Source organism: Bemisia tabaci, chromosome 3, assembly GCF_918797505.1.
Source record: "Bemisia tabaci chromosome 3, PGI_BMITA_v3".
NCBI classification, from domain to species: domain Eukaryota; kingdom Metazoa; phylum Arthropoda; class Insecta; order Hemiptera; family Aleyrodidae; genus Bemisia; species Bemisia tabaci.
Genome location: NC_092795.1, coordinates 36580032 through 36597803, shown reverse-complemented (window position 1 = coordinate 36597803; position 17772 = coordinate 36580032). Strand labels below are relative to the sequence as shown.

General features: G+C 38.8%; 1 protein-coding gene across 5 annotated transcripts in view; it reads left to right on the top strand.

The window, feature by feature from the left end:
• Positions 1-17772, top strand: part of ZnT77C (Zinc transporter 77C) — a 69636-nt gene that overhangs the window by 24193 nt on the left and 27671 nt on the right. For 2 of the 5 annotated variants that reach the window (XM_072298289.1, XM_019052509.2), the window contains exons 2-3: positions 12665-12737; positions 14370-14559. In XM_072298289.1, the coding sequence (XP_072154390.1) occupies positions 14371-14559 (189 nt within the window). In that variant the 5' untranslated portion in view covers positions 12665-12737; position 14370. Of the gene's footprint in view, positions 1-8733; positions 8892-12664; positions 12738-14369; positions 14560-17772 lie in introns of those variants that run through there. The other 3 variants (XM_072298288.1, XM_019052508.2, XM_072298290.1) reach the window with 2 other exon arrangements.

Genomic DNA, 17772 nt, shown 5'->3' with positions numbered 1-17772 from the left:
AAGTGGATTAATACACACACATGGCCAGGAGAAACGTCAAAGCACTTTTTACTCTCTTGCTCTCCTTTTGCATGCCTGATTGCAAGTTTCAATTCGAATTGCAATATTTAGTTAGATTTATGCCGTATATTATCGTAAACTGAAAATTTTACCACTTTAGAGTTCTAGTTTTAATAAATTAACAGCCACGAAAAGACTATTTGCACTAATCTCTGCGAGAAAATCATAGTGTAAAATAATGTGCGAGAAAGAGAGAGTTACCTTCATGTTCCCTGATGATTTTGCCCTAGCTGATGGATACGTTGTGATATGCGCTGGATGGCTAGTGCATTGTTGAGAGTGGTCAGTCGCCAATTTGAACGCTCGAAAAACCGGTGCCTATGCTGATGTCACACGATCTAGGCATTCAGGCCGATTACACTATGCGACTTTTCTTACCGCGTCCTATTGTTCGAGGGACATTACGCAGAGCTTTCTCTCCGCAAAGCTCCGTTGAAAACTTCATGCGATTGGGTTTCGAACCCGGGACGTGAGCTCGGAAGTCGACTCAAAGAACTCGACCCGCAGTTGTATTCCGGTTACTAGTCATTGTTGTCGAGAACGATCTTCGGTGATGACTTCGGCGTGGCTCAAGTGGAATCGGTTGCATAAACTCCGGGCGCCATTAAACCCACTGAAGCCTTGATCAGATTTACAACATTGAGCAAATGTATACGGAGAAAAAAAAACTTCGATTACCAAGACTGAATTTCAGTCCATATGGAGTACTAAAGTTTTTGGTCTCAACAAAAACTTTGTTACTTGAACTGTTGTTCGCTTCTTACATTCAAGAACTTCGATTACCTGGACTGAAAACTGTAGTGCTTCATATTAATAGAAGATTTTTCTTCTGTGTGAGTCATCTTCGATTGATTTTTGGTGCACCCTTTACTTGGCACGGTATCCAAGTTTTAAACAAGTTTGCACGTTGGATTTTATATCGGGGAGTAATAAGATAAGTCGTCAACCAAAATTTCAATGAACCGAAGAATTTGTAGACAGGTGTGCCAGGGAATAGAATGGTTTGTGGTATTTTTGTCCGTATTCTCACCTAAGGACTTAGCGTTCGGAAAAAATGAACAGCATTCATTTTCTCTGTGGCGTTTGTCCATGTCCACGCACGCGAAGCCAGTAAGACAATTTATAAAAACCACAGTGTCAGTATACCTGTTGGTAAGGCTTAATAAAGAACATTTAATATTGATATAACATAACAAGTTACCATATAAATTACAAGTTGTATGTTATGATGTACAAGTTACAATGTAATTTATGAGTGGTTAATTTCACTTCGTTTCCTATCAAAATTTTAACTTTTCCAATTTATTTTTTGTTTCAGGTGAGTTCTCAACATTTTTTTCTTCCTCTTGTAGATCCAAGTATCAATTTGGTAAGCTTACGAATTTTATAATAAGTAAATCTTAGGATTCATAACTTTAGAGACACCATTTAAACGGCAGACCAATCGATATATCGCAAAGCACGCCACGCCACGGGCGACGATATAGTGTGCGGATATAGTGCTTGCCGAAATGTTGTGTTGCCGTGGAGTAACGACCTTTCTCGATATAATCTATCGCGCATCGGGACGTGGGAGCCAGCTAATAACGTCTCTTCCTCTCCACCGTCGCGTCGTTTGTCTTTTTTTTCGCGCTCATTTTTCCTCTGCAAAAAGAAAGTTCATCAGAATGCGTCGAGCAAAACAATTCTAATTATATCTTTGGCCAATTCTCAGTTTTGATCATGTCTCAACCCTCCTCATCTCTCCTTTCTTAAATCTTTTCCCCTCCTAGTTTCGGCCTCTTTATCTTGATAATCGTCAACGCTACCACTGAGATGAGGAGTTATTCAGTTGCCAAACATGTAGAATTCATGAGGCTTTAAGAAGTCGTCGAATACTCTTAATTTAAGGTCTCACTCGCCCTTAAGTTTGAGGAAAATTTGTCCGTTTATAAACCTATAAGAAATATGTACTTAAATTGATAGTCGTTGCAGAGGTGAAATCGCACGAAAATCACGACAAGACCCTTAAATATAGTTGAAATTCGCTCTTTGATACACAACATGCGTAGCCCGTATCAAGCGTTATCAAATCCGGCGTCCACTGGCACTTTTTCTTACAATTGGACTTCATTTTACAATTAGGGAACTACAATGTCTGGCTCGGTTAAGAAACAACGTATCTACAATGTGTCTTCCTAAGCACTCACGACTTACGTGTTCTCACGGATAAGCCAGAAATTGTAGTTCCTAATTACCAAATGAAGTCTAGTTAGTCGGCCTACGGAGAGATGCAAGTAAGAACTGAACCCAAAATTCTACTCAATTTTTAATTTGATTTTCGAGCGTACCCAATCTTGGGGGTATCTCGAGTATGTGCGTCCCAATTTTTACTTAAAATTTTAAAATTTATCGCTACCGGTGTAACTCTTTCTGTATCACGTTCAAAGCCTAGATGCGGGGCCTTCGACGGAAGCTCGTGGTAGTGTGTAAATTATGAGAGGGGAGATTAAGGAGGGGGGGGGGGAATGAGTTAAATTCTATGTTTAGGGTCTACGCAGCCCTATAGCCAACATAAGTGCTTCAATTTGAGAAAGGCGGCAAGTTGATTTATTTATGACGGCGCGGCTGATTTTCGTAGGTGAACGGAACTATTTTCGCGGTCATTGGCTTCAGGCTTGCTTCGCCCACTTCTTCATATTCTCAATTGGATGTCGTCAGGCCAAAGCGATCTATTTAAATCAAGAGATTCGAAGAAGAAGAAAAAAATGGAAGTGCCAAATTCTTAACCAGACGCTCGATTTCCCTACATTCTCTCCATGTTGGTAGGTTTCTTTTGCGGAACGATGCCCACTTTTTAGGCTAAGCAACTTAATTTTTCTCCATTTCCCAGTTGTTAGGAACATAAGAGGAATACAGCAGTTTACCTTTAACATATACATGTATGTTGTGACTATACTTCATGTATTTATGAAAACACTCTCATAAAGTGTACGTATACTCACATGCACGTCGCTGGTAAAAGGTAAACGTTAAAATGAGAACACCTCAATATCATGTCTGCAGAGCATTCATACGAAATCTTGAATTTTTAAAAAGGAGTCATCCTGAAATATTGTTCTCGTTCCTATAAGAATCCGAAGATTTCTAAGTTGTTAATATAAGTCCACACGTTTTGATACATACATAATTATTTGTTCTTTCTCGTGAAACATTATCTGTACATCTCTCAATTTTTGTCCTCACGGTAATCAGCAAGGGATAGGCATTAGTCCATCCGGCTTTCCTGTTACATGCAGGGATATAGTATAGAGGCGACTTAATGTTGAAGTATCGTAACATCTGGAATTGGATGGATTGACGAAATTAAAGTCCCAAAATAAAATAAGTGCGTTCGGGGTCTGAACGGAGTAACATACATTTTTGAACGGTCCGCTGGAGAGGAATCACACGAAATACAGTTTTAACCGTAGACGCGTGCGCACCGCCCGCAGCGGCCGCAGCCGGCGCTAGTGCATTTTCTGAAAAGAAGCTCACTCTTAAATCGCAACTTGGCCCCAGGCCAAAATCCTCTCTTGGCCTCTCTTCTTCCGGGTTCACTTTTTCACGTTGCCACGCTGAATTTGCAAAATCGGTGCATTGGCCTAAATGTGTGAGATCTCAATTTTTTACTAGAGTTCCCCTCTCCGCATTACCTTATTTTAGTTACGCTCAGAGCATTTGAACCATGCAAGAAGGGAATTCGACAAATAGCCAAGGAAAATATGTTTTTTTGTATTTAAAGAGAAGGGGTCTTGTAAAAATGTTTAAGTAGAAGACATAGTGCCTATATGCCTGCCTCCTTCATCCTTTTTCACGAAGGAAAAAGAATCGTTGCTCCTATAATGCTCATAGTAGATTCCACGTCCAATTTAATTATAGCCGAAACATTAATTTTACGGTAACAGTCCCGGTAACAAAGCAGCATAGTTACCAGGACTTTGAATCCTTTCTAATCACTGTAAGAGAAACGATCCTTTTTCCCCGCGTTACGTTAATTATTCATTTTGGTAATGGTCCTCAACTTTGAATTGTTTTTTTAACAATCGTTTTTGAGCAGCTTTGCCCAAAGCAAAAAACGAACCTTTTTTTAAAAAAAAATTGTTTTAATCTCTGCTATCCATTTTTGTGTGAGTTTTCTTTGCGAGTAGCGATTCAACCCCCTGAAATTATAGAATATGAAGCACGTATAATATTGAAAACAATAATATGGTGTTCAAAGACTCATCTCTGTTTGTTTACTTTGGGACGATCGCGATGTGGGACGTGGATGAATAATTAACTGTGTCCGATGGAAGTATGTAAGCGCATCGCGCATTCTATTGTCGTCACTGAAGCGCCGCTTTTCCTCATTCGAATTATTCCATTTTATTCCCTAGTCCAGTTATTATCATGACAATGTATTCTCCATTAAGCAGCGTGGATAATTGAGCGCCACTGTGGTGCGTTATAAATGACCGGTGGTGGCGGAGTGTCACCTATCAGAATCCGAGTCCAGCGGAAATAGTTGATGCTATTTCCCGATTCAAGGCCGTATCTATAGCTCCATGGCCCTAAGTCCTAAGTCTGAAAATGCTCCGGTGATCAGTTCTGTATTCCCTCTCGAAACCAAAACTTTGTAGGTCGACGAGGGTAAGAAAAGCTCGTGAAAGTGATTAGTACCTACTTTATTGGCAGTAAGTAAACCAGCAAAAAACTTGAAATCATTAGTTGTTAAATTAGAAATCCGTCGTTTTTAATAATGCAATCAGTTCAGTTCTGTTTCTTTAACGGATGTTTTCGCGCAAAAAAAATCGAGGAAATTAATTTCATTACAAAATTGATTTTCTTTTCTTCCTTCCTGGTAGTTGCATTGTCAGAGCGTTAGATTCACCATTTTCTCATTCATTATTAATTTATTTAATACTAAAATTTCGATCTGAATATTGTCTAAGAGGCCTTTAAAACGGTTACTATTCTGACGAAGATGAGGCTCTGAAGTTTACATCCTTGTTTCATGACAAGACTCCATAATGTGTAGGTATCAGTTTAAAACTGTTGAATAAGAGCGCTTCATGTATGTTGCAATTTTTTTTTTTTTTTTTTATGCTTTTTAAATTTGTTTCTACACTGGAAAAAACACATCGGATCTAGAGTCCAGACTCTTGAAAACATTGACAAGAAAAAATACTCCTGATTCTGCTTAAATCAAAAGGAAATCCGCTTAAATTAAGAGGCTTGGTTCTTGATTTAAGCTAAAATCCGATTGCATCAAGAGTGTTTTTTCTTGTCGATGTTTTGAAGAGTTCGAACTCTTGATCCAATGTGTTTCTTTTCCCAGTATAGTCTTCCATTTTAGTAAAATGTTTGTATTTCAAGTTGCATCGCTATCTCGAAAAGCGATTCGAAAGTTAGGACGAATGGATGCTCTTTTGCTCTTGCGTGCGAACGCGGTATCGTGGCGAGAGACTCGCGCGGCAATCGACATGGAGTAATTGGATAATGGGCAACGGCTACAGGTAATGGGCGATCAAGCAAAATGGGTAATCGAAACTTCCAGCTGAGAGGAGCTTGTCGCAATTCTTATAATTAAATTCCCGCCTCGTCTTCAGGAGTTTATTAAATTTTCTCGGTCATGAGGTAAATACGTCGTCAATTTATTACCTGCTCCTCACTTTGCAACCCCAGCTGCCGCTTGTTGCCAGAGAGCAATAACGCCCACATTTTCGGAATTGGTTTTCCTTCAAAATCCGACTAATCTAATTCAAATGAGCTATTCAATCCAGCTTGGATGGACAAATTTATCTAGCGTAAAAAAATGAGCCTAATTTTACAGAGCAGTAAGTGCGTAAAAAATTACACTATTTCAGATGAAACAACAGTATAAGTCAACATTTTTCCGCAAAAGGGATCTTTTCCTACCATGCACCGGGAAAAAAAACACATTGGATCTAGAGTCCAGACTCTTGAAAACATTGACAAGAAAAAATACTCTTGATTCAATCAGATTTAAGCTTAAATCAAAAGGAAATCCGCTCCAATTAAGAGGCTTGGTTCTTGATTTAAGCAAATATCCAATTGAATCAAGAGTATTTTTTCTTGTCGATGTTTTTAAGAGTCTGGACTCTAGATCTAATGTGTTTTTTTCCAGTGTGCTGTCTCGATAAAATGGTCATTTAATTTCCAATTTCTACTCATTAGATTTGTTTGTTATTTGGACCACATTTTGCAATTTGGAACCACAATTTTTGGGTCGTTTATAACTAACGTATGTATACCATTAAACCCTCATAATTGCGAATATTCTAACGTAGTGTTTTTTTATTTTTCTCTGTTCAATGTAAATGCCGTAGGTATAGTAACGCAAAATGGAAGGTTGATCTGCGCAGTGGCTGTAGTAGATGTTTGCGAAAATAAGTTGAATACGACAATTGAACGCATAATGCCGCATCCCACTGGCTCCCATAATTGCATAAATTGTCACGTTTCGAAACGGTCTTTGTCACCAACCACACGAACGTCTTGTTGCACTAGTGTGTAAGTCTGACGATCAGCATCATTACTTTGACGCAGGATTTTTCACGGTGTTTCTTCATGGTGTCTCTACGAAGCTAAATAATCAGCTTCAGTTAATCTATTATTGTAATTTTCTATGAGTCAAAATTCCGCCAGAACTCGAATCATCGCAGAATTTAAAAAAAAAAATCGAAAAAAAATGTGTACATGTATTGATTATTTTATTTTCATTAATATAAATAAACACCTCATGTATAAAGTGGTGGCCTGACAGTGGCTAATAGCCTCGATACAAATGTTCCCCAAGAAATCAAGTAGCCAGCACCAAACCTCAGGTAATACTAACCATACACGTCCAGTCAATCGAGAGGAAATTTGGTAGCCGGCCATCTGTACTCTTGGTATTGGCTACTAGATTTCCTGGGGAGCATACCGATGGCAAAAATAAAAAAATGCATATCTCAAAGTGCGCCATCGTATTTCTTCTCTTTTTTTTATTTTTTTAAAGAAAAGCTAACCGCCTGTTTTCATCGAACTTTTTTCGTAAATTTTCTCAATCATTTCAATAAAATCATTCAAAATAATTGCACGTAACCATTTTGATCAGTTTTTCTGGAAAAAAATGATGCATAATCGGAGATCTTCAAAAGTTGCGATTGAAAAGCAACTTTCACACATAATGCGATCGATATGCAGCTAGAGATAGGATGATAGCCTTTCTCTCTCTTTTTCGCGCAAGGGTGGATGTCCCCGTCCCCAGGCCCTCCTGGTGGAAACATTTTTCCTGCTTTTTCTCTCCTTTTGTTCAACTAATTAATTGATTTTTCACCAAAGCTCAATTGAGCATGAAGTAAAATTTTAAAATTGAAAAATTATATTAATCGTTCCCAAAAAACATCACCCTATAGACTTACGGGGATTCTGTTTCTGCTTTTTGACGAGAGAGACCATGAAAAAGGATCAGTTCCACTTATAACACTCAATCCCCCTTCCTTTTCTACTCCATCTCGCTCAAAAGAAATTTTCTATAACAAAATGAAGCACATATCGACATCAAAGTAGCACGGTGCTCCCCGCCAAAAGCCAAGCGTCAATAAGGCCAGATTTAAAGCGTGACCTTTAGATTTTCAAGATCTCGTCCCCGGCCTTAACGGTGGAGTTTGGACTCTCGCGAACCATCATGATGATACGCGGCCCTCAATTACGGTCTACCATAGATCCGTGGTTGCCAATTTTTCGAAAAATGTTCATACCCATCGGTATCCGATGTAGTTGCCCCAGGCAGACCACCCTCTGTCATATGCAAGAGAGACGCTATCATAGTTATTTCGCGATTTTTTCCAGTGCCCCTAAAAAAACTGTATTTAAATGAGAAAGACTGGCAGTGAATTTCACTCATTTTTATGACTCCCGTTACGGTGTTTCAGAGAAGCAATACTGCACTGCTCGGAAAAACCTGATGGTTTTTGCAAATCTAGTCCAAATACCAATCGAATCATTTAATCTTGCGATATAAATCAAAGAACATCGTTGAAAGGAATATATCGCTCTGTTGTCCTTTTGTTCTCTCTGCGAAAAAAAGAAGAAAAAATTGGATTTTCCGCCAATGTTTGACCAGCAGTAAGCATGCGAAACTGTTCGGTATATCGTCCTAGCAAAAGTTTCCTTTGATCCAGCGCAATCTATGTGCTTAGTTTCATGGTATTTTCTGCTTTTTTTAAAAAAAAGAAAAATAATAATAAATAAAAAATAAAAAAAAATAAAACCTTTTCATAAAAATGTTTACAAAGTTGTTTAACGTAACTTAAACAAGGTTAAATTACACCTAACTTTCGCACCGTTTGTATGAAATTTTTGATCACTATTAGATAACCATATTTCACAATGGTTTCCTATAATGTACCGTAATGATAAATCAGACATGTGATTTTCCGATAGATCGTGCCTCAGAATGAAAGCTGAGAAGATTTGGCAACAGCGGGTTATTTTATTGGTCCCATTCGCGATCCTTCCGGTGTGGGGAATGCGAGAGTGGCCTTTTTCGTGTCGCCTTTATCCCAATCTCGCAGTTCACCTCGTGCATGGCCACGATTCGATCCTTTAAGTGACATTTTGTCGGTTGAATTACTTTAAAATGCTGAGGATTTTTAAACCAATTTTTCCCATTTTGAAAAAAATATAAGCAACTAAAAAGTGGTGAATTGATTTGTTGAGTCGAGTGAATAATTCACGGAGATCAAGTGGCGGGTTTTGTTTTTTTGCCGGCGGAAGCTTTATTTGAGCTACGTGTGTTCAGGATCTTTTTCAAATCACGGCAGGTAAAAATAATTTTTTGTATCCATCGCAAAGCTATATAGGATAATTATTTTATTTTCGACATGGAAAACGGTTTGCTACTTATTCCCTGATAGAAAGGTTAAATGAATTTCACTTTGCAATTGGGAACTACAATTTCTGACTCATGTTAGAAACAGCATGTGCCACAAGTTTCTTTATGTAGGTAGGTGCTTTTATGGATGAGTCTGAATTTGTAGTTTCTAATTGCAAAATATGGTCCAAATAGTATCGACTGGATAGCTGTGCCTAGATTGTTATCTTTTGCGACTCTAGGGCTGGCACTAGCGGAAAATCTAGGTAATTATATTCCAAAACTCAGAATTAAAGTCATTTTTCACCACGCGTAAGATCACATGTATATAGCTTACATTAAAACGAAGAGTCTGCTTTTTCTAGGCTGACAATAAAAAACAGCGTGTTCCGTCGTGGTTAAAATCTCAATTTTTTTTAGAACAGAAATTTCTCCATGTAGCGGTGAAAACCCCATCGAGACATAAACTTTCCTTTTATGATACTAACGCTGCTTAAAATGACCATATGAGCAATCGGATGGATAGGAACTGGTGTTACTTCAAGTAGCGTAGCTCCTCTCAGTATTGTTTTTTGATGAGGTTCAGCGGAAAGACGAACCATCCGTCTTCACGACTATCACGGCAACAACGTTTTTATGCAGGGAGCAAATCGTGGTTGTTGCACCCGTGGAGCTTGCTAAGCGTACTCTCCATAAAATCAGTTGGCGGGAAAAGTTTTCTCACCGCAGCTCGGTGGGCACGCGTCAGGTCAAAACTCAGACCGAAGAAAGGAAAAGTAAGCTCCTTGCGCTCACGTGTAAAGCCAGTAGATTTGCTCTTATGATGAGGAGTACAATTTACATCAGTGAAAGTTCATCTGCGTCATGGGGAAAAAAGGGGGAAAGGCGCACTCATTTCTACTGTCGTCACTTAAAATGTCGTGGCATTATTTTTCCATTATGAAGAAAATCGAAAGAATGAGGATAGCATTTGTAGACGTGCACAGCTCAAGCATCATCAGGATTAGTGGTTATAATCTTCACCGATGGAAAATGTACTGCTTGACGCGATAACGCACCGTTTCAAATTAAGCGCGGCCTCCAAACTCATGGTGCCTACAAGACTGCATGAATACTTCACGCATTGCGTCAAAAATAGTGAGGTCAGCAGCGGTCGGCGCGTGAAACGCATAGCACCTACAAGACTGTGGGGATACTTCACGCATTGCGCGGTTGGCGCGGTGGCGGAAATGAATATCAATAAACCACATCCATCATGTTTATTCTTTCATAATTTTTTCGTTCTTTTCTCATTAACGAAAGGCCTTGTCCACACAGGGATAGGTTTACGGAACTTAATTTTCGCGCAAAGTTCCGTGAACTTTTGTTAGTGGTGACAGGGTTTTCACACAAAATATGCCAAATGCGAGTAAACGCGTCTTATGCACCCCTCCTCCTCTGGCACGTTTACAATTGATGGTTTGTATCGATGTTTCAAAACGAATGAGAGGGGCGGCGAAATAGAGGCGGCCCATGAGCGGCAAGTAGGTAAGTCCGGCCCTGTGTATAGTTCCTTATTGCAAAAAATAAAGTCCATTTGAATGTTCACGTGGGTGAAATATCTTGCGAGAGCGGACAGCGGCCCTGGTCGAATCCCATTGGTGATAGAGTCATTGCGGCGGAGGGACGATGAAGGATCATCCAGGCTCGTTGCTGGGATTGTTCTTGTGACCAAGCCATCCCATTGAGCAATCAAGTAGTAAATTACCATTTACCAGACCAGAGCATCCGCATCATACCCGCGCCACCGTAACGCGCGCCGCGCCGCACAGTGGATCCAGTCAATAGGAGAGGTCGGACAAAATTGGAAAACTTTAAACGCTCAGAACTCCATTTATACAAACTTTGAGGTTCTACAAGCGGCTTCATTGATTTTCCCGTAATATTTTATTCCAAATGCACCCCTTAAAATTTAAAATGTGAAAAAACAAACATCAAAATTTACAGTTTAAGTCACGTGTCCGACCTTCCTAATTGATTCGATTCACTGCACGCTGGTCGGCCGTAAACCCCGCGATGGAAGCTTAATGTGGGCCACCTGTTGCCCGTTTGCGGCATTGTCGAGGAAAGTAAAAGCTGCTTCCGTTTGTATGTATAACTCGTCTTCTCATAAAAAGTAAATCCATTTTTCGCGTTTTTATGGACCTGGGATAATTCGGGAGGCGAGAAAATTAAGAATGTGGAAATCAGGGCTGGAGTATACGGAATGCGGATTGTTCGAGGGTTGAACGGCTAGACTGTAACTAGGGGGCTACGCCCCCTGGCCGCTACGCGGCCCAACCCCCTGAAGGCGCTCCGCGCCATCAATGGGCCGCTTCGCGACCCTATTTTTACCCTCTTACCCTTATCGATGTTGATTTTATTTTTCCCTAAAAAATTACGATATGAGGTATACTTTACTTTCAGAATGAAATAATTTTTGGTTTTGATGAATGAAGACATTTTTTTTTTTTTTTTTGAAGTCAAAAGGACGCGTTTTGGAATGACTGCTTGATGAAATATTACAGTAAAACAACGAACAATGATAATCAGGTAATAATTAAAATAGTCAGGAGTCGGGAATCGAACCTACACCGTGATTTCGGTGGACGCATCCGACGTCTTAGACGACTCGGCCACCGCCCTACACGAAGTCCAGAATCTTGTGAAGATAAGTGTAGAGCTGATGCGCAGGCTACACAGCTACTGCGCAACCTCCTTGACCACTGCGCATCCTCCCGCGCATAGCGGTAGCAGCACCGGAGCATTCTGTAAACTCACTCACTTTTATAACGCGATTTTAAAAAAACCTGGGTCCTTTTTCCAAAATCTGATTAGAGCGGGCTCATCTAGGGCCTATTACCTGTCGATTTACGCAAAAATCATGGAAATCGGCCCGGTAGAACGCTCAAACGAACTATGACAAAAAGTATAAATTTACATTGTTTAAATGGGAGAATTCGCAACTTTACCACTTAATATAAAAAAACCTGGGCCATATTTTGAAAATCTTAAAAGAGTTGGCTTATCTAGACACAATTGCCCGTCGATAGCCGCAAAAATCATGAAAATCGGCCCGGTAGAACGCTGGAACTAAGCGTCACCAGTTTCGCAAAATTAGGAGGTCTTGGAGCTTATAGTATAGATAATAGTATAGATGGGAGGATTCATCAACAGATATGCCATTTTTCATTTTTGTGGGAAAACATCATATGAATTGTCATGATTCCTCCCACAAATGTGAGGCAAAGATCGACTACAAAAAAGCGTTTCCGGACTTGGAAAAAAATGTTGTGTAGCGCCCTTATCTGTGGGAACGATCCTCTCGGACATTTCACTTGATCCGTATAGTCCGTATAGTTATGTGGGACCATTCCCTGCCTCGCGGATCAGCGCACCCGTGTGTTCTAGGTGGATTTTGGGTCAGAATATGAATGTTCCTTCTGAAAAGTATCTTCGCGCATAAGTGCTGCCCCCCCCCCCCCCCCAACCCCTCATGTTCATAGGTTTTTTTCTTAATCTTTCGCGACCGTCATGAACCGAAACTCATGAAAACTCGTTTTGAAGCGTTTATTTTAGTTTGATTACTCCCATTCTCTCGATACATTTCCATGCCTTTGCACTTGTAGTCCTTAATGGAATGAAGTTGATTTTTTGCGAGCCTCTTTGCTGATGCTATTTTGTGTTCTCATTTTTATTTTTCAGTTCATCTCATTCAACCTCATTCAGTGCTGTACAAATCAACATGTATTAAGATTTTCGTAGAGTAGAATAAAACGTGAGAGAACATTTTTTTAATTTCTGTTCGTGAGTTACTTGTATCAGTCTAACTCCACTCCCTCCCTTTTTTTGTGTTTTAATTAAGTGTCTTAATCTACTTAGCTTAGTTTTTTAATATGCTTTCGTTTATTCCCCAGGTCTTTTAGTTCATTTTTGTCAGTTTGTGATCACGCTTCTCATGTATTTGTATCTGCTACAATTGTATTCAGGTTGAATTAGTTATTTTTATCTTTATCATTTTCATTTTTATTCGTTTCGTCCTGTGTCATTCTAGTTCTAGTACGTGTATAGTATCTTTAAAGCTAAGTCTCCATCAATAGACTATTTATTTATTGTATTCTGATTACACCGGTTCACATTTTTTCTTGGCGAACCGTTATGCGCATGCTTCTTGTTTCTGTAGAACTTTAATTTAAGGTACGGCTGTTACGGCACTTCAGGCGCGCGCAATTAGCTCATAATGTGCGCAATACTAACTCTAATAATCTTCAAAAATGGTAGTTTTCAAACTTTAGACTCAAAACAAAAATTAAAATTTAGAAATTCACTTTATATTTAAATTATTTATTTTACCTATTACTTTTTTTAAAAAATTTTCTTCAACAATTTATTTTTATCTTAATGCTAAAGACTTCAAAATTTATGAACTTTCAACAAATGCATAGGCTGAAATATTTGTTTCAATGTACGATGTTTTAACTTTGAACACTACCTCAAAGTAACCATGACTTTTTGTTGTTTTTCCGTTTTCGAAATTTTCAACATTTTGAAAACTGCAATATACTCATGATGTTTGCCTTCAAGTACAGTTTATTGTTTTACATCTCTTGTTGTGTTACTTACCTACTTCGCACTTTACAGCGAAGACGATGATGATTTGCGTGTGTCCGTTCGTAGATTTTGCCCAGTCTTAACAAACTGACTTCTTACAATCCATCGTGTAGAAACTTTTCTTTGATTTTCTGCCATTTTCGTTCCGTATTTCATGCAATTCTCAGTTTAATAAGTCTTTGAAATGAATCTGCTTGGACTAATCAAAGAAATAGGGACTTCATAGATAACCGAGAGTTATTTAAACAAGAATATTAAGAGTGTTAAGATTAATAAAGCCTCCCGTAGTTTTTGCATAGCTTAGAATGATGTGTAATCAGTTTTTGTCGATTTTCTGCTTTTGTGTCTCTGTCCAGTTGCTGCTTCGTCTTATTGTCAGCTCATTTTATACATCTCATTTTATAATGTGAAGCTTACATTTATGCTATACATCTGGCTATCTCTCTTAATTTAAAAAAAGAAAAAATCTTAGAAAACTCCGCACATTTATGAGGAATATTTGGCTTAGATCTCATATCTCCCCCAGCTAGTTGATATCATTGTATTGATCTTAGGGTAGCCTTAAAAGCATTCTTAAATCATGAAAATGTAAACTTCTCAGTGTGTTAAAATTCTACTTTTTCATGCCAATTCAATCCTACAAAGATGAGTTGTTTTCTCCAGTATAATTTGTGTCCTCTATAAGCAAGGTGACAATTTGTTAGCCCACGAAATCGCCTCTCTCTAGACGTGTTTTTCCCCGAAAATATTTGTATTTATTTTTTAATTAATTCCATCTCTTCCTTTTGATTTTTGTCAGGATGGTGATGAAAAAATGGTTTCGGAGCCTGCAGCCAGTGCAGTTGTACGTGATTTTGACGATCACGCTATTCTTCTTCCTGGTGCAGTTGGTGGTCAGTCACCTCACTCACGCTCTCACCCTTCTAGTCGATGCATATCATGTGCTCTGCAACCTCATCGCACTCTTCGGCTGTATAATCACTCTAAAGGTAAACTTTCTAAATTTCCCGTATATTTTCTGCTTCTTTTTATCAGGAACCTAGGAAAGATCCTACATACGATGCTACTTGTCAATTGAACCAACCAACCAATTATCGATCGATTATTTTTCTAACAGACGTAAGTCGCAAAATTTCACAAAAAGGGCGTTTAAGGTTTATTTTTGCCTATGTGGGTGAAATTAGTGTCATTGTATTCTGAAGGTGGAATACGGTTTAAATGATTCGAAATTTGCTGCAAATTAAATGATAAAGGGCAATTTATATCGACTTCTTCTAAATGACGTAAGTGTACCGATAGTAGCTGTCTTTTCTATCACTTTACATTGATGATGGCACGAAAAAAATGTATTATTTTGTCATTATGCACCTTGATCATCGACTCTAGCCAATGGCTTAATGATAAATCTTTCAAGTAATCCAGAATTACCAGCCTGAGTATGATGAAAATCAACTAATCGTCGAATTCATGCGAGGTCTTATGAATCCTCTCTATTCTCAAGAAGCTCGACTAGAATTTTCGCATCTGTGGCGTATATCTATTAAATAATTTACCTGCATAACGAGACTATTAGCGCATTTTTTCCTAAAATGAGCCTGAAACAGTAACTCATTATTGGAAAATGTATTGACAATTCGATGGATGGATTTGCTCAATAAAAAATTTCCGAAAATATTATTTGTTTAAAACTTTCTTTGCTTTATCTTCGGAACACCGGCTGCTTATACAACTCGAGTTATCTTCTTGTTTAGTCTGCTGTGAAGTAATCTGACGATAATTTTGCGAAGATGCATCTTGCCGCGTCTGGCATGGCAGCTAGTTAAAATTAGAACAAGCTGGAAAGATAATAAAAATGAATGATCTGACTGTGAATTGAACCGTAAAGTGAAACGCTTCTGCCTTTCTCTTCCGCTAAATTTTTATTATGCTTCAGTAATTATTAGCACCTAATGTTTTCGCTGATCTTCTTCCTATTAACGTCAAAGGGATATCATTAATCTAGCAAAATTTCCGACCAAGTCAATCAGAATATCGCATATTTCTATTATGAGTAACTTAAGTGAGTTTGAAACGAAGCTAAATACAGGTCATTGGGGTAGTACCATAATCTCGGTTTTCGAAACTCCTTCTCCTCCTCTCTCCAGCCAATACTTTACCCATATAATTTGAATCAGCTTCTGAGATAACGAACAGATAACTTCAAAAATCAGGGGGTGCTTTAGCGCCCCAGAAATTCTGACGAGTGGCTCAAAGGGCCCTGGCAGGACCTCTTTAGGGGCCCCCAAAACTTGAAAAACCCACATAAAGGAAGACTTAAGGTTAGTTAGGGGGGCCCGTTCCCGAAATGAGACCCCCCAAAAAAGTATTACCATTTTAAGAATTTTCGAGCCAGACAGACATTGCATGCAAAAACTTGTGAAAATATGTAGCAGCGAGCAAAAAAAAAGTGCTGACCCAACAAAGAATTTAATTTTAGTTTCCAATATCGGAAATTTTTTACTACAATTCACTTGATGGAATATCCTAGGTAAGGAGACAATTCTGTCAGTCCCATAGATAGTATTCGATAATGGTTCGATGTATCGTTTGGTTCAAAACAATAGAACATAACCTCAAACAAAACAATTAGGATTTAAGTTGGAAAAGCTGAAAATGAAAAAATTCCTCACAATTTCACTATGCATTGGCATTTGGTACTCAAAAGAATAAAAAATATTTTTCAAAAGACCCGTTCCCTCAGATTTCTGAATTGACTTTTGAGGCTATGTTTATGTTTTGAACCAATGGATATCGATACAATCTCACCCGTTTGATGTATCGACTACGATCTATTGTTAGAAGAATGAAAATTGTCATCACAAGTATGCTTTGAATTTTGAAGCCGAAAAATTTTCCTTCCATCGCGAAAATTTGAAGCGGTGGCAGCAAGAAAATGCTGGCGCTGAACGCCGCGCGCCGGCCGGCCGGCCGTTCGCGTTGGTGGCCGTCTGACTTGAGCTAAACTTGGCATCCGACCAATTTGTGTTGTTTGTCTCGTTAATAACGTTTCCAACGCCTGCTCGAGAGGCTCTGGGTTCGAGTGCGGGAAATCTCGCCGCGTTTTTTTCGAGCCCGTGAAGGTCACCTCGGCTACATTGTAACATACCTACGTCGCGACTGTTGAGTGGGAATATGTATATCTTTATTCTGCGTCGGTGTGCGACAATCGTCGAGAACCCTTGAACTTTGCCTGATATTTTTGTAAATATCTTCAGAGAGCTTAAAATGTTACAGATATCGTTGTCGTCGAAAGCACCCGGCCGACCAAAATTGGTCCGCTCGCAACTAATCTCAGTTTACAGTAATTTAATTTAATTTGCGATGTAGTCAAACGTCCTTCCTAAAAAAAATCACGATCAACGTAATGCTGTACGTTTCCAAAAATTTATGATACCTACAAAAGTTAAACGAATTGACATTCTTTACTGAGTTTTAAGGTGGTAAGATAGAAAAATCCGAGAACTTGCTTTGTGCGAAAAATATCTTCGAAGACCACACAGAAGCTCCATGCGGGTTTCACAGAGGGATTGCATACCATGAGATCTTAAGTGCATGTAGACGTGCCAAGGAAAAACGACGTATGGACGTTTAATGATGCCAAATTTCCCCTCGGAAAATATTTATTTTTGAAGAAAGTTAGGAATATTTTTCTTTTGAAATTCACAGTCAATTTAGATGAAATCACATAAAAATTATATTTTGAACTATTTATAAATTTTCTCAATTAAATTCGTGATTAATCGAAGGAACGGCAACGCCTGGAGGCTCATACGGCGTTCTTCCTTAGCACAGCAGCATACAGCCATGCAGAACGATAATTGACTTTTTAAGCCGCGCCGCTTACATTTGATGCGAATGCAACTCTAGATTACGCTTAGTGTTAGCTGAGTTCGTGATATTTTGTCAAGAGTTACCTTCTAAAAGCAGATTTTATGACATTTTCACTCTGGGCGTAGAGCCAGTTTCAAGGCGTGTCTCATGTAAGATCGTGCTTGTTGCACGACTTTATTCCTCTTAGTATTACAGGGTGGCTTAGGCTCAATACTTTATTTATTTATTTTCTTCAAACTTTGAATGTACTGTATTTTTTTAAACCTATGTCGCTCTCCTATATGGACAGTGTGGGAACATAGTATTTAGCGGGAAAGACTCCTCATCTTATT